The following is a 26,415-nucleotide window of genomic DNA, read 5'->3' as shown; positions in this document are numbered from 1 at the left end:
GGCGTAGACATATATGTAAATGATCTATAAAGGAGCTTTACTCAAAGTCCCTTTATGCTGTGTTCCTCTAGCTCCTGGGACCCCCAGCTTTTTGGCGTTCTCAGAAATAACATCTACCACGCTTAATGTCTCCTGGGGCGAACCGGCGGCAGCCAACGGCGTCCTGCAGGGCTATCGAGTGGTCTACGAGCCCTTAGCGCCTGTCCAAGGTGAGGCCAGAGGGGAGCGCGGGGAGGGTTGGCTTCACAGGTGTGCTCACGGCACTCCAAGGTCTGCAGGGTGAGGAGCGTGCCCGCTGGATGCCTGTGAGCCTCTGCACCCTGGGCTCCAGCACAGGCCTCTCCCAACTGGCTTGCAATGGGACACCCTTTGACCTTTCACATTTCTCTCCTGTTCTGCTGAGATCTTAGTCGTCATGGGCACCACTTGTTAAGACCACACAGAAAGCATCGGCCCATCAGCTTCTGTGGGCGTCCTGGAAGGGCCTCTAACCACCCACCATCCTCAGAGATTTTTCTGCTGTCACCCTCATTTATTCATTCACTTGAGTCTTTATGAAGCAACTTCTGCATGCCAAGTACTGTTCTAGATGCTGGAATCTATAGATCCAGGGAAGCAGGGATCTTTACCGAATTGTTTGTCGAGATCCTTGTTTCCCTGAATCCATGAGTTTGTATTCCAGTGAGAAAAGAACCAACTCACCCACAAACAATCCACGATACCATGGTGACCACTGTTGTGAGGACCCAGGTGTGCTGAACCCCTGGGGGAAGGCCTTCCTGGGGAAGCTCAGGCCTTCCACAGGCCACTGCGGGATGGGGTCCAGCATCCTGAGGTCAAGCCTGAGGAGTGGGGAGGAGGCCGTGTGAGAGCAACGGGCTGGGTCATGAGGGCTGTGGTGGAAACGCCCTGAGAGGGTCTGACTCACACAGACCAGGGTCCCTCTGGCTACAATCACAGTCTCATCGCCGTGGGTTGCAAAGATTTATTGATTGGCTCCAAACTTCCAAGGATCAGTCAAAAGCAGCACAGACCCTCCAAGAAGAGCAGAGGAAGCGTTTACACACAGAGGAGCCTGAGAGACACAGTGACTAACGCATAAAGATGAATCATAGATGGAAAGAGAAGATACACAAGCTTCTGGAGAGAAGGGGTTGTGGCCCTAGGCCTGGGAAGAACAGCAGCAGCCACAGCACCTGGGAAGGGGCTTGGAGCCAGGGGTCTCGGTGTGAGGAATGGGGACCAGGGATGCACATATTTGCAGTGGGGCCCCGGGGGAGCCTCCGACTGCACAGGAAGAGGGCAGAGACAGGAGCGTACCCTGGTTCTGTCATTGGGGAGCACTGCTCTGCTCCTGCTGTGTTACTGCCTCTGGCGCTGTTTCGATTTCTGGTATACCCATCCCTCCTCCCCACACACAGCTGAGGTGCTCTTGGAGTGGTCCACAGACATCCTTTCTTGCCCACTGTGTGCCCAACACCGGGGCCAGGGAAGGGAGACTAGCCCAGGGTGGGCTTCCCCTGGTAAAACACACAGCCAGGCTGTAAACATTATAGATTATTTAATGTCTAGGAGGAAAAAATATAACCAACACATCAAATAATATTGGCGCTCCATTTAAAGCCATGATAAGTTTCCTTTTAAAATAAGTACATTCAAGTAAAACAGGGAGTTGATTTGAAGAAAATTTAAGCACTAGATTTTATGTCATTGAATCTAAAATACCATTATTGACTCTAAGATTCATTGTTATTTTATGAAGTGCTAAGAAAGAAAAAATGCTTGCAGTAAACTGCGGCCCAATACGTTTGCATCATCAATCCCAAATCAAAGATGCAAAAACGTGAGGGAAGAGTTTCAGACAATTGAGGCACTTTGGTAAATAACAGTAAAGATAGGGCAGGCCTATAGTTTGTGAAATGGCAGAGGGCTCATGGCCGCACATGCTGTGTTCTTTTCAGTACCGGTTGCCTGGCTGGGGACCAGGTGGCCTGGGCACGGCTAGGGTTGGAGTCCCAGCAGCACGGGCCCAGAAGGAGCCAGGTTCTGTGCATGCTCATTCTGCATGGGCAAAGGGCAGGGAGCCACTGGACACATCCATCCTGCTGCCCAGGACTGTCTCCACCCTCCCATGTACGCACACATTTGCACACACACACTGGTTCCTGAGCCAACCCTGCAGATTAACTAGTGACATGGAAAGGAGAAAGGATTGCCAAGAATTGTGGTCCTGAGTGACCTTAGAGTCCTTCCTTATCAAGACAGTAGTCTTCCCATACTTCCTCAAATAAGTGATTTATTCAAATAAGTACATTGATGGGTTTGTAGAATTTCTAGAAACTCTGTGGTGGGCACCCCTGGGTCTGGTGCCCAGGCTGGCTCCCCTACTCTTGTAAAAAAGTACTTGCTGGCCAGGCAAGACCATGGCCATCATCACCACTTGGTTGTGAGCCATGGCGGGCCCTGCTTCGTGATCCCCCACACATCCAGTTCTGATGTCCCAGAGTCCTGCTGGCTCACAACACATCTGTCCCCATGGCCTTGCCTCCCCCTCCAGAGAGATGATCCTGCACATGTGGTTTCCTGGTGCTGTCAGGGTTGTGGTCACGTGGCCGTTCTACAGCAATGTTGGCATCATTCACAGGACACCAGCTAGACACTCAGGTCCCTCATGCGCAGCTGACATGAGCTTTTTCTCTGCTCCCTGTAGACACAGCCCCAACGCACATGCCCACCTCTCAGGTGCATTGAGGTAGGGATTACTACAAACCAGGCCCAAGCAAAGTAGCTGCAGATATGCCCTCCAAGTCCTCACAAAGCTGCACAGTGTCAGGGCCACTTTTACTGGCATTTCACAAGAAATCAGGCTTTGAGCCCTTAAGATGACATCCCAGGGCCTGCAGGTAAGGAATGCGGACACGCGTGGGGTTTGAACCCCAGTGGATGGGTTCGAAAGCCACGGTGATGGGGATGTGTCTGGAGTGCTTGCACATCTGCAAGTAAACACGCAGTGAACACCGCCAAGAGCGGCAGGAGTGGTCATCAAAGCATTTCATGGCCACCAGTGGCGCTTGTCATTCTCCCTCCAGTGACAATAGGCAGAGTCACTTGATTGCAACTATTTTGCCTCTTCCCACAAGGAATAAGTCTGTCCGTCATCAGCATCGTCTCTTGTCTGTCAAGAGGGCTGGTTCTTCCTGCCTGCTTTCCTTGCTTCGGCAGTGAGTGTGCTATTCTCTGAACTCAGGAGAAAGCACTTTCGCTTAGTGGCTCATGCATTTCTCCAGAATCTCGGGGTGCACAGCCTCATCAAGTCCCCTGGGTGCTAGAGAAGAAACCATCCAGACCCCCAAACTTGGACCATGGATGGATGGCTCCGGCGCATCCCACACTCCCTGATGTCTCCTGGTTGGTCCAGGCCCAGGGCGGGTGATGGGAAGCATTGAAGCCGCCACTGAGCCAGGCCCTCCGCGAGTCTGAGGGTTCTTTGTGTCAACTGCAGAAGCCATCCTGAAGCAGCACTACCCCTGCTCCAGCTGAGGGTGAAGCCAGTCATGGGCCCCCAGGTCCTCCCATGTCCCTGGCCACCAGCTCACCAGCCCTGTTCCTTAGTGCCGCGTGGTCGACCCCGTGACCTGACCTTCTCGGGCTGTCACTGCTTGCCACTAATGCCAGGATCACTTTTCAGGATGCCCCCCCCCCCCCCCGCCATGTGCCTGTCTGGTCTGATGGCATCTGCCAGAGCCCCTGGCTTGGCCAGACAGCAGCCACAGGTCCTGACCCCATCCAGCCCAGAAAAGAACACAGGCCAGTAAAGGGCAGAAACTCAGAGCAGGAGAGGGTTGCCCGTGCCCTCTCTCTGCCCGTACGCCCTTTGGGGCATTTTGACTTCTGGCTGGCAAGAGGGAAGGGAAATGTCAGTTGACCACAGGACTATGCTGTTATATCATGAAAAGGACAAGACGCTCAGGGACGAAGCCAGAGAAGGCAGTGACGGGGAACACACTCAGCGGAGGTCAAACTGTCCAGCATCTCTGGCCGCTGGTCCAGCCCTCGCCGTCCCACCTCCATACCTAGATCCTGCTCTCCCGGGGTGGGGGTGGGGGCCCCCTTCATTCCTCCACAAAGCCTTTGCTGCATCCCTTTCCCAAGGGCAGCAGTTGGCCCATCAGCTCGGTGTACGGGCCTCTTGAGTGGGGGGTCTCTTAGAGAAAACCAACCCCTGTCTCCTTCATGTTTTATCCGGATTCCCAGTAGGAAATCAGGGAAAGTAGCAAGTGGGTCTCTGAACAATTTCCAGATCTTCACAATGCCTCCAAGAATGTTTCCCAGAGATGTGGCTGCAAATGAAGTGAAAACATCAGGCATGTTTAGCAAGGGCTAGAATCGCACTAATCTGCAGTAATGCCAGTCCTTTGGTGAAGATTGCCAAAGACATGACATGTGTGCTTAGACACATAGATATGCCTGTGTGGTGAAGATGGAGGAAAAGCTGTACAACAGTGATGTCAGCCGGTAGTGATTTTCCTGGCTGTTTTTCCTGCCTCTTCGCCTGGGCCCTGGCGGTGCCTGGGATACACGTGGACAGACTCCGGGGCAGACTCCGGGCTAGCCAGATGCTCATCAGCCCTGGCCAAGGGAGCAGAGAGCAGAGCGTCCACTCAGTGCCAATGGGCCCTGTGGTCACTCCATCAGGAAGATGGGCCTGGCTCACCCCTCGCCGCCCCTGGCCAGCCCCCTGGTCACGGTGGGGAGCACCGAACCACATGGAGCATGAGCCACTTCTCATGTTTTAGGGAACGGATTTTATGGAAAAGCTACTTTTATGTTTTTTTAAATGTTTTAAATGGTAGTATTTTATATGATTGCACCCCGGGGCTTTGTAGAGTAGGGCACGGTTTAAAAATTGACTAAATAAATAAGATTCTGACATAGTTGAGATGCAGGGGAGGCCAGACTAACTCTACCTCCTAGTGGGTTGGAATTCACAAAATCTGCACATGGGTTTGTTCTGCTCTGGGGAAAAGAAAGGCATTTTTTAATTAAAAAAAAAAAAAAAAGGAGGGGTGCCATCCAGAATAACTTTATATCCAAAAAGATCCCATCCATTTGCTGATGGTGGTCATTGTATGTGCAAACTGTCACCCTGAAGCCCCTTTCTTGAGCCACGCAAGGTGAGGGCAGGTTCTCTGGGCAGAAAGGGCCCTGTTCCTCAATAGAAAAACTCAAATTCAGAGGTCACTCAAACACAGAAACATTCTGACATAGTTTGGAAGAGAATCATTTAGCTGAATCAGTGTTCTACAAAAGGCATAATATGAAAACAGTGAATCAGCTGGAAGGTATTTGGACAACTGTAAGGTTGAAAGACATTGGCTTTGATGACTTTGAAGGATGAACCCGTTTTGTCATTAACACTTTGTTGGGCTCTTCTGAGGTCACAGAGATATAAGGATGAAGGGTCCGAGGGCACCAACCATCCACACTGAGGGCAGGCCCAGCCATGACCTCCCAGGCCCGTCCATTCACGCTGAGCGCCTGGCCAATGGCGGGGGCGGGGGCAGGGGCAGGTGCTAGGGAAGCACTCCCGACCAGCTCTGCCGACTAGTGTCAGAGGGGCCACCTCTTCATCGCCCCACCCCGAGGGATGCCCAGAGACACCCACATGCTGTGTCAGGAGCTTACAAGACTTTTTTCTAACACATCACCTTCAAACTTTAATCAGAGAGCCCCATTTCTGTCCCGGAAAAATGCTGCATTTGTATAATTTTTACTATGTGTCTTCCTCTCCCGATGTTAAATCTCAATTTTCTAATTACCAGCTACACTTTTGCTTCAGTTATGTATTTAGGAGTGAAAATGTCTCCCTGTCCTCATGGTTCTCCAAGTGCAGGGCATCGATATTTGCCATGACAGCCTTTCTTCATCAATGCTTCAAAATCCAAAGATAAAGTTTTTACCAGTGGCTTGAGGTCTTTAGGCCACAGCTAGGCCAACTCATTTGGGCTGGAGACCCCTCTTGCAGGAAGCCCATCTTTTAGCTGAAATGAAAACTCCTGCATCTTCTTCTCTGTTCTCTTCTCCGAAGTCAGGAAGCTCCAGGTCACCTATGCAAGCGACACAGATCCTGGTGCCGCTCAGAGCGCAGGGGAGGAGAGAGTGACCTGGGTGCAGGAGGACGGCGGTCTTCCCAGTGCTGTGTGGGACACTTGGGCCACCTCCCCGCTTGGCACCATGAGGCTGGGTCTTCCCTTTGCCAGCACCACTTATGAGACTTAAACACTAATTACACGTATCTGTGCTGAAAATTGGCTATTACCACCACTTAAACTCCTCCTAATTGTAAGCAATACTTCCTTAGCAAGCCGGGGATGCTGTCCCTGTTGCCATGGAGAAATAGTTGGTGCTCGGTTGCTTCTCTAAATGTGGCCCTCTCCTGGCCTTTGCTCTTGGTTCCAGGGGTGAGCAAGGTGGTAACGGTGGACGTGAACGGGAACTGGCAGCGCTGGCTGAAGGTGCGGGACCTCACCAAAGGAGTCACCTACTTTTTCCGCGTGCAAGCACGGACCATTGCCTACGGGCCCGAACTGCAAGCCAATGTCACGGCCGGGCCAGCTGAGGGTAAGTGGAGCTCTGTGGTGGGGCCTGCGCCCAGTACAGCGCCAGAGGCGAGTGGTGTGCCCCTTCCACCTAGGGGTCCATCCTCGCCGTCAGCTAAGCGACCGTGGCCCACTCAGAGTGGGCAGGAACACAGGACCATTTTGGCAGCATGGGTGACTTCAAAAGCATGTGCTAGCACCATCTTTTATGGATGGACTGGTTAAATATAGATGAGCAAATTCTTAGGTGTTAAACATGTAACGTTTTGGGTTGTTTTCTGAAAAAGTTGGGAGAAAACAAGTGAATTTTTAAGGGTTTATTTATTTATTCTGGTGGGAGGCAGAGAGAGAGGGAGAAAGAATCCCAAGCAGACTTCCTGCTGAGCACGGAGCCCAACTCAGGGCTTGACCTCACAACCCTGAGATCCTGACCTGAGCCAAAAGCCAAAAGTCGGACATCCAACCAATTGTGCCACCCAGGCACCCCAAACACACATGAATTTTGGCAACCAGATACACAAGAGAAGTTTGAAGTGTTCACATCATGATGAGGAGCCACATGGCTTTGTACTTAAACTATTGGGCACCTAGGAAGATGAGGGTAGCAGAATCTAGGTTCACAAGGCCCCTGCACATCAGGCACAGGACTGGGCCCATGGCATGGCTCATCTCTGTTCCATCTGGTCAATCCCAGAGACCCATGTAGCCTTCCCACATCTAGGATGAGAAAAGTGTGATGTGGCAAGGCTAAGCCACCTAGGCCTGGCTCCACCTGTCCCAGTCTCTACCGTCCCCTGCCTCTTTGATCCCACAGGCTCTCCGGGCTCCCCCAGAGATGTCTTGGTCACGAAGTCTGCCTCTGAACTGACCCTGCAGTGGACCGAGGGAAACGCAGGCAGGACACCCACCACTGGCTACGTCATCGAGGCCAGGCCCTCAGGTAAGGGGGGGGGGTCTGGGTACCTGCCAACCCCAGAGTCTGAATATCAGAGCCCTTGGGCTCCTCTCAGCCTTTCCCTAACGATACAGAGATGAGGGCACCCTGATGAAATGTCGGGCCCTTCTCTCCCTCTCCTCCACCACCTTGCGGGTCTGAGATTCTCCATGTTGCGCCACAGTGCAGGTCTCTGGGAACGTGGTATCGTCTTCCTCAGAAATAGGTACATGCAAACTTAGGGACACTTAGAGACATTTCCAACTCATCAGTAGGATTCAAGAGTGCTTCCAGGGGCTCATCCCAGGCTCTGTGTGTTTGCACCCGGATAGACAGAGTCCTGCTCCTTTCTGGTCATGATGAAGATGCCTGTTCCCAGGAAGCCTACATGTCCTCTGCCCCATTTTCAGGCTCCTGAAATGACTCTAAGGTCATTCCCTACCCTGTGTGCCCTAAGAGGGTTTTTGCTCTCTTCCTCCCATTCAACAGTAATAACCAAGCACGGACATTATTAGAAAATCAATTTCTGCTGCACTGAGCTGGCTGTTACTCCTTGGAGCTAGAGGGTGTCACCAAATGCAGAGAACACTGAGCATGTCCGCTGTAACCTTCAGATGGTCATGCAAGTATCTGAGCATGAAAAAACACGGTGCGCCAGGGCTGCATGCAGAAAGCCCGCTGCCAGAGCCCGTCCATGGTGCTAGGCATCCTTGCAGTCAGATATTTAAAGAAGCTGTTGGACCGAGAGGGAAGGTCTGCAGGGTCACATACATCACTGTGCCAGACAGACTGCCCGCCAAACTGCTTTTGAGAGATTCCTAGTTGTAAACACCTCCTAGAAACTTCCAGGTAGAAAATCTGGTGCCTGAGACCAAAACAGCATCTGTTAAAGGCAATATGAAGAATTATTTGGCTCAAGCACTCACACATTCAGTGCGTCAGGCTGAGGGGTCCTGGTAGCTTGTGTTGAGCAAGGCATTTGGTCTGTTCTGGAAGTGGAGGGTCTCAAATCAGTGACAGGCCTTCTGTGGCCACTGGCCCCCCCCCACCCCATCCCTCTGGAAGCAGTTGGCCCCGAGAGCAGACAGCAAGCTCTCTGCTGAGAACATCCAATTCCTGAGCCCTTGCAGAGACTGGCAGGAGCTTGGAATACAGGCCCGGTCAGGTCTGGGCCCAGTCGAGGGCTGCAGAAGCTACACTGACACCAGAGAAGCAACTCGACGCTTTTCTCCCCAAATCTAGGGAGAGCATTCATTGCAAAGGTTACATTGTGAGCCTCCAGGCCCACCAAGGGCTTCCTGAGAGAATTACGGAGATCCATGGACATCACTGACCTCTAACTGAAATTCAGCATTTCCTTCCCTTATAAACACAGGCATGTTCATCTACTCTGGCTGCATGGACCCCACACTGGGTGGCTTAACCCACATGCATGTACTGTCTCCATCTGGAGGCTGGCCATCCAAGGGCCAGGTGTGGCTCAGTGGGGTCCCCTGAGGCTGTGAGGGAGGGTCTCCAGCTATGTCAATCTCGGGCATTCTTTGGCTTCTGGAGGCACCACCCCCATATCTGCCTTCTTCCTCTGTACCCTTCTGTCCCTGTGCTCAATTTTCTCCTTTTTACGAGGACAACCAGTCATACAGGATTAGGAAGGGCCCCAACTCAGGACCTCATCTTGACACATGCAAAGACCCTATTTCCAAATAAGATCACATACTGTGATGTTGGGGATCAGACTTTGAACACATGAATTTTGAGGGGATGCAATTCAACCCACAACAGTAGGTAGGAAACCACATAAGTAGCTGTAGAAACTGTGGAGTTGTCAGCAATAGAAATCCCACTGCTTTCCATCTCATCCTGGACTGGCAGGCACTTCCCAGCATGGTTGACCTTATCATTTGAACGCTTCCCGGACCTTGTTACCCGGTGTGACCCTGGCCTAGTGGCACTCACCAAAATCCAAGCCTCTGTACCCCATCTTCCAAAGAACCATGTATGCAGTCCACCAGGTAGTGCAACAAAAACTGCACATGACCCACAGGATCTGAATATCTGCAATATGGGGCTGCTGTGAACCTCTAGTCACCTCTAGGTAGTTATAGGCATCAGCAACATAACTGATTCCTTTTACAATTTATTTTATGCATTAAAGTCATTCTGAGGTGTTCCTTCACCTTCTCAGAGGTGAAGAGGTGTGGTGTCAGCAGATTGCCAAAGGGGTCTGTGGCACCAAGGAAAGATAAGAGGCCCTGGAGGATACACACACAGAAGACCCTTGCCAACTCATTTCCTTCTGCCTGAGAGCTTGGTCCCCAACTAGAGTGTTAAGAACCCCACTGGATGCGTGTCTGTGAGAGGACCACAGTGGGGTCATTGGGGTGCAGGTCATTCTGTGTCTGGCCTGTGTCAATGTCACTTCCCAGTTGTGATGCTGGTGCTGTTGTTTTGCATGATGATCCCATTGGCAGACACCAGATAGAGGGCAAATGGTATCTCTGCATTATTCCCCATAACTGCATGGGGTTCTATAATTATTGCAAAATAAAAAGCTCAGCTTAAGATTTTAAATATATATATCCCATGGATGGTGTCCTGTTCAATCAAGTGCAACAGCACATCTTCGAAACGAGCATTTTCGTGTCAGAGATCAGCCGTGGGGAATGTATCACATCAGCAGCCAGACACGGGTGTATGGGCTCAGAATCTGAACAGTGGAGAGCACATTCTGGCACTTTCTGAGTAAAGAGAAGGTATTGATTCTCAGGCTTGCCTGGGGAGCTATTCTCTTTGGGTTATCATGTGCTCATTCATCCACCATAACGAAGGAAGCGGGTTGCTTATTGGCCAGAAATGCAGCTTTAGGGAGCGTGGATGGTGGTGTGAAGACGAGCTAACTGGGATGCGGGCCTGGGTTTCTCATGGAGCCCCGTACCCTGAGGTCCTCGGCCAGATGGGCACCTCCTGAGATCAGCAGGACCCTGAACTGGGCAGGTTGGTGCCGCTATGTGGAAACCGGCCCCCAGGGACTATGATGTGACAGGAAACCGACCTCCAAGACGCTGTCTTGTTCAATGAGCGCTAAAAATTTGGCCTCCACTTCTGTTCTGAGACAGATTTCCCCTTTCAGACCGTGGACGGAACCAGAGCGGCTGCGGGGCTCCCTGTCTCCCCTCGGAAGGGCGCTTCCTGCCTCCGGTGACTGGGGCCAGCAGCAGCTCAGAGGCAAATGAAATGCTTTTATGGATTGTCAATATTTAAACACCTTGCTGGTGCCTTAGGGCTTTGGATCTCAGCTGTCATCTATTACAGGCCTCATTACACAAAACATTAAACGCTCTATCTTATTTTCTCCACCGAAGCTCTCTGGCAAGACTTTCTCCTCGCAGGGGAGTGGTTTTCAATGGGAGCGTGGATCTGGTAAGATGGACCCAGGTTTTCATGAGCAGGCCTTATTTTTGATGGGATCCATGCAGCACACGGGGGTTCCTCCCCAATGGGTGTCTGGGGAGCCTGAGCCACTTTGTGTTAGGTGGCCCCTGCCCCTCGCCGCCCCCCACCCGCCCGTCTGCTCGGCGTGCCATCTTCTCACCCAGCCAAATCTCCATCTTGCCCCCGGGAGGCAGGTGGCTTGTCAGCTAGTGGCTGGTGTCGTGAGGTGGCCAGCAGGGCCGGGGCAGCCCAGGCAGGTGGGGGCAGATGGCAGAGCAGCCTCTGGCTCTCCTGCATGGTCACCGTAACCCCTACAAATTCTGTGGGATCTCCCCATGCTGTCCTAACGCGGAGATAGAACCAAACAGCAGCTATGAGATTTTTTTTTTTATTTTTATTTATTTATGATAGTCACAGAGAGAGAGAGGCGCAGAGACACAGGCAGAGGGAGAAGCAGGCTCCATGCACCGGGAGCCCGATGTGGGATTTGATCCCAGGGTCTCCAGGATCGCGCCCTGGGCCAAAGGCAGGCTCCAAACCACTGCGCCACCCAGGGATCCCAGCTATGAGATTTGCATCTCGGGCTGGAACATTCCTGGGAAGGACGGTCAGTGAGTGCAGACCCAAGGACAGCCTTGCCAAAGATGCATGTCTCCACTTGTGCGTACGTTTCCTCTTCGTCGGTGTTGCAAAATTCCCTGGAAGGCAGAGGAAACTATGCAGTGGGCTTATGCAGATGATTTATTTACACAAATTATCCCAAGGCAGTTTATTGTGTAGATCACGAAACCGAATTTACATATTTACACAATAGACTGGAATGGCACGAAAGGAACTATAAATATATTTTCCCCTCCGAAGCAGCTGTGAAATTCATATTTAGGATGTACTCGGTGCGGGCAGACATTGTTCTGCCTTTTTCACAAATGAGTGTAGATAGCCCAGAGATGAGAGCTGGTCAGCAGGAGGACAGGCCCCTAGTTCTGGTCCCTGATCACCACCCTGCCCCCCCTGCCCCCCGCCTCCAGCATCTCCCAGCTCCCTCCCCACTCATTTTGTTCATTCGGGTCTTCGGCCCTGGGACTTTTCAATCGAACAAAGAAAAAAAAAAACCAACCTTTTCCCAAAGGTTTAAAATTCACAGAAATCCCTGAGTCAGCAAATGCGGCGGCCGGCTGCTGACCCTCCCCGGCCGGGCAGTCAGTCCTGCCCGCCTCACACCCACCCCTGTATCCGCTGCGGCCTCCTCTTCCTGAGCTCACCCGGCACAGGTGTCCTTTGCTTCTAGACATCCACCTCATTCTGTCTCCTCCTTAAACCAGGATCAGATAAAAGGTGATTTTTTTTTCTTCTCAGAGATATTTAGCCCCGTGCATGAGCACCCCCTGCTTCTGTTAAATTTCAGACTGAGACTGACCACCGATACAAAGAGAAAAGGCAGTGTTTAAGGAATAAACAGCTGACAGGCCTCCATTTGCTCAGAGCTGCAGGCTGACAGTCACGTTGTTGGTTGCGTGAGTTAGTGGAACCAGAAATCTGGGGCCCGTGAGTGACAGTTTCATTCAGCATGGAGACCCTGTTTAATTGTCCATGAAATCAAACTTTTGTTGGCCTGGCGTCTGTCTGAATACCTGCGGCACGCAGCTCGGTTCTGGGCGTTGGAGGGATAAATTGAGCGACCCTCGGATGTGCCTGAGCTGGGCTCTGTCTCAATTCAGGAGAGAAGTGTTCATGTTTCCAGGTTTATTAGGACATTGTCTGGGAGCAGATGTGCCTCCTGCCGCTGGGCGGGGGAGAGGCGGGGGCTGCGAGATGGAAACAGACTCGCTCTGTCGGCTGCAGGCAGGTCTGTTCTAAGGCAACGAAACCTATTTAGGTGCGAAAGGGTTCTTTCTTCAGGGATCTTTACTCTCAGCCACTTCCTGTGTTTAGGGCACAGATAACGCAGTCGAGGCAGCAAAGACAAAGCAGAGTCCATATTCTTTTTTTTTTTTTTAACATTGTGTTTATTTATTCATGAGAGACACACAGAGAGAGGCAGACATAGGCAGAGGGAGAAGCAGGCTCCATGCAGGGAGCCCGATGTGGGACTCGATCCCAGGGCCCTGGGATCATGACCTGAGCCAAAGGCAGGCAATCAACTACTGGACCACCCAGGTGCCCCCAAAGAGTTCATATTCTTCAAAGAAACACCAAACCACTGAGGAGTCAGAATGTGGCTTCTCATCGCCTCCCCTGAGGTCAGCCCGACTTGGGACATGTGATCACTGGGATCCATTTAGGAATATTTGGGAAGTTTCTCAGCGGTGTCCCACCTGCTTACCTTGTGGGGTGTCCTTTCCCTGGCAGGTGTTTCAGAAGCAGAAGTCCAAGCAGGTGTTACCTTGGGCATCCAGGAACCCCACACATAAGTGTGATTTGGGCTCCCTCCCCGCCATGGACCCCCCCCCATCCTGAAGGTCAGTAGGACCCCCAGGACATTCAAAGCATGGCACCAGGCATCAGACACTCAGGAATGTAGCTTCAGAAGACATTTCGACTCTTTTCCATCCTGAGAAACCCAAGATGGTAATGTAGGAACTCCTTGAGTGGGAATGGGAAACCAGGCTGGGATCCCCTGAGCCTCCTGGTAGGGGTGAGCCTCGCCTGTGGTCTAAGGACTGGCTGAGCTGGATCCCCAGAATGGCCCGTAAAATGTACAAAGGCATGTGTGCCTCCCACGTGTTGATTGAGATGGGAATCCGGCGCTGGGGATTATCCTGGTGCGTGGAAAATCAGTTGCACAAACCTCATTATAGCTAATAGTTCTGTAATGTTATTTTCCCCCCTAATTTGTAGAGATACTTTTCTCCATCATTGATTTATTGAGATATTTAACGGCATAAAACAAATGAGAAAAACAATCCACGGTGGAGGCACAGAGTGGACGCTTCAACAGCTGGCAGGCTTTCCTTACCCACTCAGGACCACGATGGAAATGATAGTATAGACAGATCGCCCAGTGAATTACAAGCGACGTCTGAAATGCCGAATGCGCTAATTTTGGCAAAGAAAAATTAGCAAAATAAAAACGAGAACATTTTCTTCTGTTAGCTCAGAAGGAAATTCTCTTGCTATGACTCTCCCTCCCCCAGTATTTTTCAATGTAAACGGATCGCTAAATTGTTCTGTGTTGAGATTCTATATCAATATTTTAAAACTTTTTTTTTTTTTTGAAAAATGAACACAATTCCTGGAGCTATGACAGAGCGCTTAAAATAAAATGTGGCCTTTAGGTGATGGCAGAGGAAGAGGAAATAATTTTTTTTCTTCAGTAGCAGGAAAGCATTACAGAAACATTAATGCAAAAGACACTCAGAGAACCCACTCCAGAAGAGTTCAGACCTACTCAGAACAGTCTGAGAATACCTTTCACACAAGTCCCTTAATTGCAATGGTTTAAGCAACATTAATTTTAAAAGAGCCCTTTTTTTCTTGAGTCTCTTACAGCATAAAATTGTCTATTATTTTATTTTTTTTAAGATTTTATTTATTTGAGAGAGAGTTAGAGAGAGTTGAGGGGAGGGGCAGAGGAGAGAGAGAGAGTGTGGGTTCTGCACTGAGCTCAGAACCTTGATATGGGGCTTGATCCCACCACCCTGAGATCAGGACTTGAGCTGAATATCAAGAGTCAGATGCTCAACTGACTGAACTACCCAGTTGCTTCTTGTCTGTCCTCTTAGAGGAAAAACGACTGAATAATTCAGTCAACATTTAAAGCCCTTAGACTACTTCCTCATGACTTGCTCATAGTAAGTGCTAAAGGCATTTACTAGAAGCCTGCTTGTGCCAGGCCCTGCAAAGGGCTATGGAGATACAAAAATGGGTGGATGGATGGATGGATGGATGGATGGATGGTAGATGGATGGACGGATGGATGGTAGATGGATGGACGGATGGATGGTGGATGGATGGACAGATGGATGATGGATGGATGGATAGTTGGATGTATGGATGCATGGATAGATAGATGGACAGATGGAAGGAAGGAAGGAAGGAAGGAAGGAAGGAAGGAAGGAAGGAAGGAAGGAAGGGTAAGTGGGTGGATGTATGTATGGATGGATAGATGGATGGGCAGATGGAGGGTAGATGGATAGAAGGAAGGAAGGAAGGAAGGAAGGAAGGAAGGAAGGAAGGAAGGAAGGAAGGAAGGAAAGAAGGATAAATGGGTGGATGGGACGGATGACTGGATAGATGGAAGGATGAATGGTAGATGGATGGTGGATGGATGGATGCATGCATGGACAGATAGGTGGGTGAACAGATGGATGGTAGAAGGAAGGAAGGAAGGGTGAGTGGGTGGATGGATGGATGACTGGATAGGTGGAAGGATGAATGGATGGAGAGATGGATGGATGGGGAGATGGGTCACATCAATAGATATTTACTGAACTCTTGAAAAACTCAAGGACCCAATGATGAGAATAGGTAAATGTGAAGGAGTGCTCAGAAAGCCCATTGGTAGGAAGCAAGCTGGAGTGTGGAGTGAGGTCAAGAGGAGTCAGAAAGGAGAAGTGACCTTGTTGATTTGCCTCCACCCCTGCCCTTAGACTATGAATTGCTTATATGAACAGAAATCTCACCTAATTCCCCGACAGGGCCTGAGCAAAGAGTGAGCACTTCAGTATCTGTGGGATGAACGTGTGGGTGGGTAGAAGGCAGCAGAGAGGAAGATGGAGCCATAGTGCTCCCGAGGCACAGGGAGTAGCATATGTAGAGAAAATGCTCCCTCTGCACCCATTATTCCAAGGTTATTCTTGTGCAAAACTCAGAATGGACATCTTAGCAGTTATTCCATGTGCAAACCTCAATCTATTGGGGCAGGCGGAGGGAGGGGTGGACTTAAAGCTATGGCTTGCCATTTTGACATTATTAATCGGTAATGGGTACCTTGGTAAGAAAGGAGTATAAATGCGAATGTTTAGAAATAAATAATCATCATGCTATTTTTCTGCCTGTGCAGAAATTTGTACCTTTAAAATCTCATTCACAGCCATTCCTTCATTAACCTGTGGCTGCAAGGACTTAATCGGTGCAAACTCTAAATCCTATGCAAATACGGACTTATACACTAGCAATTTTCTTTCTGTGTACTGTTGGGCTAATCCACTTGAGCATATCTGGTGTTCCGAGGTGCATGATAAGGTTGGAGCCAGATAACCCTCAGCCCCCGGAAGGCTGTCAGGCATGTGCGCATGCATATTCAAACGTGCCTTTCCTCTCCAGATCTCCTGGTCTTTTAAAAAGATCACATACCTGTGCCTGTAAAAGAAATTGTAATTCATGGAGGATCAGTACTTCAAATGAACATTTTGGCCTCTGAGCCCACTTTTTACCAAACCACCTCCTTCGAGATTGGATTTATATACACTTTGTAGGACGCTGCTTGCTCTGTGTACCACACTGTTAGAAGCACTTTATGAGTATTACCTTTGTTTAACCCTCAAAACAAATCTATGTTGTCACCATTGGTTGTCACCATTCTGCAGTTGAAGCCCAGAGAGGTTAGCAATTCTGCCTCAGGTCACACAGCTGAGGTGTGCTGGGGCCAGGCTTGGCGCCAGGACTCTCTAGCTCCAGACTCTGTCCTCCTTCAGCCACGGTGCTCTTCTGTCTCTGCGATTTTGATGACATCGCTGATCACATTTCCTTGCCCCTTTGGTAGAATGCCCCGGAATCAGATCTATTGGCTTCTTCCTGTGTCTCTGCATCCTAACTTTGTGGCTTTAATTTCAATTTATGAACGTTTTCCTACATGTCAAGGTTTAGATAAATTTGAAACGTGTATGTTTATTGTGGCAAAAAACACATAGCATAAAATTCATCATTACGAATGTGTAGTTCGGTGGCGTTAAGAACATTCACAATGTTACACAGACGTCACTACCGTCTGTCTCCAGAACATCTTCATCTTTGCAAACTGAGACTCTGTCCCCATTAAACACTGACCCCCCCACCTCCAGCCCCTGGCACCACCGTCTACTCTTGTGTGTCCATGAATTTGACGAGTCCAGGGACCTCCTAGAAGTGGGATCACACAGCGTCTGTCCTCTTCTCTCTGGCTTCTTTCATAGAGCACCACGTCCTCAGGGTTCATCCGTGTTGGAGCAGGTGCCAAGATTCCTCCCTTTTTAAGGCTGGATAATATTCTGCAGTACAGGATGGACCACATTTTGTTTATCCGTTCATCTGTTGATGGACACTTGAGTTGTTCTACCTTTTGACTATCCACCTATTGTGGATAATGCCATGAACACGAGTGTGCAAGTATCTCTTCAAAATTCAGTGTATAATTGTCTAATTTACACTTGGATTTGGTAGCACTGGGGCATAGAATAAAAAGGGAATAGGGCAGGTTGGAGGCAGCAGCCACCCCAAAGGATGAGCAGAGTGGAGGGCAGCAAGCATGCCCTCACACTCTGGGAGTGTGGTGTGCAAGGTTAGGTCAGAGTCCCCGGGGTGAGCCCACGTCCCCGTGCCAGCTGTCACGAGCACCCTTCCTGCTGGAGAGCTAGTGACATGTCTGCTCCAAGGCTGCGTGGCATGTGTGATGGCCTCACTGCACTGGCAAGCTGGCTGGTAAAAGACACTGTGGTGTGAAGTCATCTCTGGGCCCCTGGTGATATTGTCACTTCCAGTTAGGATGCAAGGGGAGCCCCCCAGGTGTTCCAAAGAATCCAGAAGCCTGGCAGGGGTGCACAGGAGGGCAGGTGATCAGTGCGTGGGCCAGGGAGGCAAGATCCTGGAGTTGAGGAGGGGTGCACACTGCGGCTGGGACCACAGCCAGCCAGAAGGGAGTCAGAAATCCACAACAGAAGATGACAGCAAGTCAGAAACCAGAAGGAGGCCTGGAGTCTGGTGGGATCCAGTGGGATCTGGTGAGATCCGATGGTGAGGAGAACATTCAGGAGCACTGCCTAGCCTGCAGCTTCAGCAGAGTCTGTCCATGGGAGAGGCTGGCCTCCTCCCCAGCCCCCCGCCCCATGCTACTTAACTGGCCTCTGGCTCTCAAATCAGGGGCCTTCAGCCAGGGTGGCTATGAATCCACAGCAGGGCAGGCGCCATGTCAAAGGCAGGAAAAAAGCAAACCTAACCTCTGCTCTCTTGTTGTCTCTTCAGATGAAGGCCTATGGGATATGTTTGTGAAGGACATCCCCCGGAGTGCCACATCCTACAGCGTCAGCCTGGACAAGCTCAGGCAGGGAGTGACTTATGAGTTCCGGGTGGTGGCCGTTAACCAGGCGGGCTATGGGGAGCCCAGCAGCCCCTCCATGGCCGTGTCAGGTAGGGAGCCCTGCCCGAGGAAGGAACTCTCAGGGCGAAGCTCTTCCCTCTCAGGGGGGAGGGGGTGACTTGGAGCCACGGTGGAAGAACCAGGGATGCACTAGGCTTTGTGCAGACTCGATAGGAGACGGGGGCACAGCCTGGAGGACACGGTGCTGGTGGGGAGAGGTGTACACCCGAGCCCATGTGACCACCACCACCACCAGACCCCTCACTGTCCTCACCACACTGTGCTTGAGCAAGTCTTAATTTCTGTCTCATTTTTTCGTAATCAGAGACCCAGGCCAGAGTCAGAGCAGTCAGCTTGAGCTAAGCAGTGTGCTGTCTGGGGTGAAGGCATCCCCAGGCCCAGTGCAGTCCCCAGCCCCTCCCACTGGCTGAAGGTTCCTTACTTGGGAGCCTTGTATGAAGCTTGAAATGCAGAGACCACCCCAGCAGCCGCCGGACCCAAGTTGTGCTTGATCAGGGCCTCCCCCGAGATGGCTGAGGGGCCACCTGGGATGATGAGCCCCCTTCTTTCCCAGAGATGACAGACTAGCTGCCCTCACCAGCCATTTGGCAAGAGGTGTGGCAATGGGGGGAAGTGCCCTCCGGGAGCCAGGAAGCACTTCTTGGAAGAGGGGGGCCGTGCAGCTGGGTGGTGAGGGGTGCATAGGGGTGAGGACACAGGAGAAAGGAGCAGCAGAGATAAAGTCCCAGCAGCAGGGACCCCAGGCAGGGAGGACCGAGGAGGCCGGCCTCAACCCCAGCTACACTTGGCATTACGGGGGCGGCTTGGAGGACCCCCCCTGCGAGGACCCCACAAAACACAGGTGTCATGCCACCCAGGGCCCTACAGTGGATCAGCCCAGCAGCTGGAGGGATCGCAGGGAGCAGCATGAAGGTGGTTCAGGAAGGTAGCTGGCAGAGCGGCGCAGGCAGGGGCACAGGCAAGGCCAGAAACCAGACTGACGCCCCTCTGATCAAGAGTGACATGTCGTACTTCCCCTGCACGTAGATTCGTTTAAGCTGCCCACTACCCTGGTTTAAATTGAAAACGTCTTTTGTCTGCTCTTTGCCATGAATTTGGAGGAAGCACAGTGTCCGTGGGCAGGCTGGGGCCCCGCGGGGCTGGCAGCCAGAAGGAGACCCAGCACACTGCCAGCTTGCTTAACAGTAAGACTTAGAAAAAATCAAAATTTTCTCATTTCCTCCATTTTTCTTATGAAAAGTTTAACATAAGAGAGACAAGAGAATAAGGAATCCCTGGGCACCCATCACCCCAATTGAGAGATTCAAGGTTTGCGCTTCTCAGTTCCTCTGTAAAAAATCCACGTAAAGCAATTCCAAATGCACAGAGCCTTTCGCTGTCCCACACGAAGGCAGCCGAGCGCATAGGCTGGTTCCTGCGGGAGAACACGGCCCCCTCGCCCTTCTGTTCCTGGGCCCGTGGGCACGCCGTTCCCCCAAAGCCCGTTGCACACTCTTGGTAGCCAGGCAGCTGGGGGGCTGCGGTCAGCTTCCTGCGTCCTTCAGAGCAGCCAACAGGTCAGCACCTGTCTGCTCCGCCTCGGGCCCGACGGCAGATCTGCGGTGCTCCCTGGGCGGGAGGCCTCCTGCGGCCACCGAGGCCTTTCTTTTCCAGGCCTGACTGGGTGGTCAGTTGGGATTTGTTGGCTCATTATATGGAGCACGTTGTGTGCAGCCTGAAAACCACTCACATGTTTGGATTTGGAATCCTGCCATCTCCCAAGAAGCCCTATGCAGCTGCATGATCCAAAGTCAACAACCCCCCCCCCCTTTTATCCCCAGTGTGCACACATTTTTCTCCATGAGGGAGAGATTTAGCACAAGGTAGATGTGTTTTCTGTGGGCTTCAGTAGCTGGGAGGTGGACCGTGGGCCTTGCCCACAAGAGGCTTTCCATTCCGTCCTGTGTCCGCTGCCTCCCAGCCAGCTCCCCTGCAGGGGGGCATGTGGAAGGCACCAGTGGGACCCGACGGCCAGCCAGCACCTACCAAGAAACATTTTCCCATTTTTCTGTTCTTTGTAAACAGAATAAAACATGAGCAAGAAGGATATCCTTCTTCAAAGCAACTTTTAAATGAACTTTTTCTGTTTGTCTCTCAAAAAACATATCCAAGGATGGGGCCAGTTGTTCTGCTCAGTTTTGCTGGAGGCACATAATAAATAAAACACAGCCCCGGCCTTCGGGGAGGCCTGCTGTGGCAGAGGTAGCCAGTGGGGAACGCTTTCGACGAGAGGTTTCTACACAGGTGTGGTGGGGATCCAGCACCAGGAGTGAGCAGGAGTCAGACCACGGGGCCTCACGGGCTTGGACTGTGCCCTGTGGCTAATGTGGGGCCACTGAAGGCTTTTAGGGAGGGACCGTTGGTTTCCATCGGAGGAAGATCTCTCTGGCAACAATGTGCAAAAGGGATTGGGGGAAGTCAGAAAGAGGCGAAGCTGCTGGAAAGAGGTTGTAGGGTGGTGGCCATGGTGGAGAGCGTGAGGGGCCCCAGGGGCCAACTGGGAGGCACCTTCCTCCCTTTACTCCAGGACACCAGCTGTAAGCAGATGAAATCAGGGGAAGTCACGGGAAGGGTGGTGGATGGACAAGGACAGGGCGAGCTCTGAGACAGGAGCTGGGCTCCAGAAGGGCCAGAGCCGGTTCCCACCGAGGAGGAGCAGCCCACTGAGGGGCCCATCGTGGCCGAGCTTATGTCTGGGAAGCCAGCCAATCAGCCACCTAACCCATCTCAGGTGGGGGGTTCATCTTTCCTGTGACTCCAGGGCTGCCCATCACACCCTCCCTCACCCCCCTGCACTAGAAGCCCCACCACCTGGTCTGGAGACAGGTGGCAGGAGTCTGTCATGGGTGACCGTGTGTTCATGTGCCCTGCAGCTCAAGTGGAAACCCCGTTCTACGAGGAGTGGTGGTTTCTCCTGGTGATGGCGCTTTCCAGCCTGATAGTCATCCTGCTGGTGGTGTTTGCCCTGGTCTTGCACGGACAGAATAGAAGATACAGGAGCTGCAGCACAGGTGGGACGCCTGCCTTGACTCCCCTACCCCCTACCCCCCGCCTCCAAAAGTGCCGGGGCACTGGGAAGCCAAAATGTTGACTTTCTCTCTCTCTCTCCACCCGGGATCCATGGTGTGGGCATCCACTCTGTCTTTGTTGGCCTGTGGGTGATAAAGTAGGTGCAGCAGATTTCCTTTGGGAGGCAGCTCGGCGTAGCACACCCAGGTTCTGGACCTGGCTCTGCCCGCCAATGAGCCTTATGTCTTGGATCCGTCATGTGGGTGGTTTGGGCCTCCCTCAGTCTGTTGCCTCATCTACACCACTGCCCAAATGCAACAGTATTTTTTCACAGGACTTGTAAAGTGTCAAACAGATGAATCACACTACTCAGTATCACGAGAACAGTGAGCTGGGTGCATCTCAGAAATGTAGGTGTGGCTCCTGGAGCCACATGTGGAAACACTCTATGGGTACAACCACAGACCAGCTTATCCCTCGCCTCATGCCCCTCATTCCAGCTTCCAGCCCTCTGATGCCTGGCTCACCTTTGCATTCCTCAGTATAAGGGCCAGGCCTGGCACACAGTAGGTGCTCAATAAGTGCTTGTTGCTGCATGGATCACCCCCATCAGAGAAATGGACAAATGGACATGGCGCAAAGCTGGACTCCATATATAGGAAGGTCAGGAACAACCCAAATGGGTGGGGGTTTCTAGAAGACAAAACGTGATTGTCTCTTGGCATAGAAGCACAGAGAAGCTCCATGAGGGAACCCCTCGGGGTTCTGGGAGTGCTCTGTTCTGTATCTCTATGCCAACGGTGGGTTATACACATAACACAAAACACTCCAAAGGCTTCAGATTAGTACACTTGATGCATTTTATTTTTTTAAATTTTTTGAGAATTTTTTTTAAAATGTATTTATTTATTCATGAGAGACATAGAGAAAGGGGCAGAGACACAGGCAGAGGGAGAAGCAGGCTCCATGAAGAAAGCCTGATGTGGGACTCGATCCCAGGACTCCAGGATCACACCCCGAGCCAAAGGCAGGCGCCCAACCACTGAGCCACCCAGGTGTCCCTATTCTCCTCAATTTTAAAAAAATTGTCATAATTACCCCTGAGACCCGTTCTTTGCACCACTAGAATGTAATTGTGCTCTGGACCGTTCCCACCCCACACAGCTGTAGCTGGGCCACATGCATGACCAGCTCTCTGGTGTCACTGCAGAGGCAGGACAGGTCACACAGCTGGAGCTTTCTCCACCAGCCCACCTGCCTTTGCTTCTTAGGAAGGCAGATCCCTGATGGGGTTCTCCCTCAGACGAGTGGGCACGTGGGCCGCTGGGGATGAGGCACTGGGCTGAGCGGCTCCCCTGGCCTCCACACTGACCCCCCCCACCCCCACCCCCACCGCAGCATCTCTCACTGCGCCTAGAGGGTTAACAGAGCCAGGCACCTCGCCATTTGCTTTCCTAACATTAAGCAATTCATTCCTCCAAGAAAGGATTTATTTTTTTCTGTATAAATTCACTTCTAACAAGTGTTCGTAAATCAGATTTTATTCCTGTGGGATTTACTATGTATGAATGGCATGTCATTTTACTGAGTTAATGCTATTACAGAATCCTGTGTCTGGCGCATAGAAAATCTCCCCGCTTTTCACTCTCCTTCTGCATCTGGAAAACAGGCCTGAAAAGACAGATCTGACCTGCAGCTTCTGATACTCCGCGTCACCCTGGAGTATTAATTTAACATCATAATTGAAGCCTAGGAAAAAAAAGCTACTTGTCTCCTAGCATGTCTGCCTTGCTGTTGGAGCCGTGCAGAACCTTCTTGCGCTTCCTCACACCACCGTCCTCATGGGATTTCCTTTCCAAGAGCAGTTTTTACCTGCTCACCCTCTCGTCTGCCCTGATCCGTGCCAGCCAACAGTTCTGTCCCCCACCTGCTGATCTCGGTTCTGTCCTCTTTCTCTGCTGCACACCCCTTGCACACCTCCAGCTTTTGGGCCGGTCCAGGGGTACTGGGCTCATAGCAGAGAGGGCGCCATGAGGTTCTTAACAAACCTGGAGCAGATCCCTGTCCTGGAGGCTGGGACAGCAGGAGAAAAACAGGTCCTCACCTGCCTCCAGGAGCTGTGTCCAGCCAGGTGTGTGTGTGTGTGTGTGTGTGTGTGTGTGTGTGTAAGGCAGATCATAGGGAAGCAAATATGTAAAAAATGCACAGCGGGAGGCTCTGAGGGCCTCTGGGAGTAAAGGAGGAGGCCTGGGAGATTCCCTCTGGTCCTTGACATTCTGTGAGCTGCGGGAAGAACAGGATAACCCAGAGAATTCTGGGGGAAGAGGGCAGACAGCCCCAGCGCAGGGACAGCCTGGATGGGACAGAAGCCATCAGAAACTCTACTGCTCCTTTGGTTTCTCACAACTTCACTGTTACTTGTTTGATCTGCTGATATATCTTAGAATATGTCTTCTTTTTTTTAAGATTTTATTTATTTATCCACGAGAGACAGAGAGAGAGAGACAGAGAGAGAGAGACAGAGAGAGGCAGAGACACAGGCAGAGGGAGAAGCAGGCTCCATGCAGGGAGCCCGACGTGGGACTCGACCCCGGGTATCCAGGATCACACCCTGGGCCAAAGGCAGCGCTAAACCACTAAGCCACCCGGGCTGCCCAGAATATGTTTTCATATGTATTTATATACTTGTTTTTAAGTGGCTTTTTGTATATTGACAGATATGTGCAGTCATCACTACAGCCGATTCTAGAACATTTTCTCCACCCCAAAATACCCTGTTCCCTCTGCTATCACTCCCTGTAAATCTACTTTCTACTTACTATTTTGTTACCTGGCCGTGAGTTTTTTATTTTGACATGTATTAAATATTTAATTTCCCGATTTTAAAAAAGTTTATGCATTCTGAAGACTCTTTCATAAAACACCGGTAAGAATACCAGTACTTTGGCATCAGGCAACATAAACACGGAAATGTCCGCCATTGTCCTGGACACGCAGCCTCGGCCCCAGCGCGCCTCCGCCTGCCTCGTGAGCTCCAGCAGGGAGCTCTGGGCTCTGCTTCGGCAGGAAGCCCGTGAACACCTGTAGGCCGGCAGCGGGGGCTCGGCATAGCTGCAGCCAGCCCTTTACTGGAACATCTGGACCCATTCTCCCGTCCCGGCTGTAGGTAAGAGCATCTCCAACATGGAGGAGTCTGTGACCCTGGACAACGGGGGGTTTGCTGCCTTGGAACTCAACAGCCGTCACCTCAATGTCAAGAACACCTTCTCGAAGAAGAATGGGACCAGGTAGGGACACAGCAGCCGTAACTCAAGTGTGCCACATCTGCCCACAGATCTGAACCAGACAGGGCTGGGGGTGCCAGCCACGATGTCACCGTGTCCATGGGCACCCCCAAACTCCAGCAGGGTGGCTTTGAGCCTAGGGGTTTGAGCATGGCAGGGGCGAAGGGCATCTGCATCCTTTTCTGGAGATACAAAAGGAAGCTGTGTCCCAGGCAGGAGGGGAGTGGTCTCGGGAGGCCTGGCCACCCCAGGCTGGTCCTCTGTGGGCTGGCCCTCTGGTGAGGCTGTGCAATGTCCTCCCACTGACATGACAGTGGCCAGAGAGCAGGGCAGGAGGCCAGAGGGTGGGGCAGGGGAGGTACCTGTGTCCCAGAGCTGCCCTGAGCCCGCGCCCGCCATCCCTGGCGGCCCCATCCCTGCCCTAGGTCGCCGCCCCGGCCCAGCCCCGGCGGGCTGCACTACTCAGATGAAGACATCTGCAACAAGTACAACGGAACTGTGCTGACCGAAAGTGCCAACCTCAAGGAGAAGTCGGTGGACGCTTCAGAATCAGAGGTCAGTGGCTGTGGCCGCCATCCCCTGCCTCCGGGAGGAGCCCTCTGCCATCCCAAGGTGCCCTCTGGTCCCAGCTGAGTCTCGCCGCAGCCGCACAGGGAAGCAGGGCCAGGGGCGAGTGACTCCTTTTTGCAGATAAGTAAAGTATGGTGCTTCAGTTCCTCAGGCCTGGAGGTCCTGGTACCAGCCAGCTCTCAGGTCACTACCTCGCCCAGAGGCTTCTGATCCTGAAGCTGGCTCACTTTCCTTTTGGCTTCCAGGAATAACTGTGTTTTATCTCTGGTGGTGATTGTAGAACCTGGTGTCTAGACCCCAGCTGGAGTGGCAGATGGCCTGAGCCTGCCAAATCCAACTTATCTGGGACCGCTCCCCCCCCCGCCCCCGCCGCAACCCCTGCCCCTCCCACCTGCCTGGCTTCCTTCTGTGAAGGGGGATGAGCCAGTGCCATTCTGGGACAGGTACAGGGCCTGGTGAGCTCTGACTTGTCCCTGTCCTCACTGAGCAGATGCACCAGGGAGATCTTGCCCCAGGAGGTTCTCCCCACCCAGGACCCAGGGGCCTGCAGGTATGAAGCCTGCTGAGCATCTGAGTGTTAAAGCGTGAAGCTGAGCACACCCGGGGGCAAGGCCTCTGTCAGGGGAGCAGGCGGGGGAGGACCACCCAGGGGCTCAGCACTCCCCCTACCTCCACCCCCGGGTGTGCCTTTCCCCACAGCGGTGCTGTGTCAGCGTTACATGAGCAAACCCAGCTGAAGTGGCAATTAGAGAGGTGGTCTTCTATCAGTCCTAAACTTTTTTTATTTCACATATGCCAAGTCTTGAGAGAGAGGAAAATCACCAAGCTGTTTGCTGCCCCACCTCTTGGCATTCATACGCTAAATCAATATTTAATCTAAAATAAGTCTCACCTTCATTTGGACCCGAATTCAGGCCTGATTAAGCCCCGAGGCTCAATAAAATGGCTTCTTTTAAATTGTGCTTTGTACATGAACTCCAAGTGAGAGGGGACAGCAGGTGGGCTTCAGTGTGACACGGAGTCTGCTCTGCTTCGAGCTTTCTGTTTACAGAGGACACGGGGCGCCCTGTCTGTACTTCAGCCTTGGGCATGGGGAAAACAGCAAGCAGTGCTGCAGATGTCCAGAAAGGTACATTTGTCTGAAATCAAGGCGCTGTCAAGTGAAATGCTGCAAAACTGACCTGCCTTTTTGTGATAAGGAAATAGCAGCTCTTTTCATGCTGTGTCTAGCTGCTTGCACCAAAAGCCACGTGT

The 26,415-nt window shown here is 51.9% G+C and overlaps 1 protein-coding gene across 12 annotated transcripts in view; it reads left to right on the top strand.

Annotated features, from left to right (window-relative positions):
* The window catches only part of SDK1 (sidekick cell adhesion molecule 1), a 537,600-nt gene that overhangs the window by 496,591 nt on the left and 14,594 nt on the right, over positions 1 to 26,415 (top strand). For all 12 annotated transcript variants that reach the window (XM_038539586.1, XM_038539587.1, XM_038539590.1 and 9 more), the window contains 7 exons: positions 72 to 209; positions 6,460 to 6,621; positions 7,414 to 7,539; positions 18,124 to 18,288; positions 21,172 to 21,309; positions 24,474 to 24,594; positions 25,017 to 25,146. In XM_038539586.1, coding sequence (XP_038395514.1) covers positions 72 to 209; positions 6,460 to 6,621; positions 7,414 to 7,539; positions 18,124 to 18,288; positions 21,172 to 21,309; positions 24,474 to 24,594; positions 25,017 to 25,146 — 980 coding nt within the window. The remainder of the gene's footprint in view (positions 1 to 71; positions 210 to 6,459; positions 6,622 to 7,413; positions 7,540 to 18,123; positions 18,289 to 21,171; positions 21,310 to 24,473; positions 24,595 to 25,016; positions 25,147 to 26,415) is intronic.

The sequence above is a fragment of the Canis lupus genome, chromosome 6, assembly GCF_011100685.1.
Source record: "Canis lupus familiaris isolate Mischka breed German Shepherd chromosome 6, alternate assembly UU_Cfam_GSD_1.0, whole genome shotgun sequence".
Classification (NCBI taxonomy): domain Eukaryota; kingdom Metazoa; phylum Chordata; class Mammalia; order Carnivora; family Canidae; genus Canis; species Canis lupus.
Note: the sequence above shows the minus strand (reverse complement) of the source record. Positions and strands in the feature narration are given on the sequence as shown.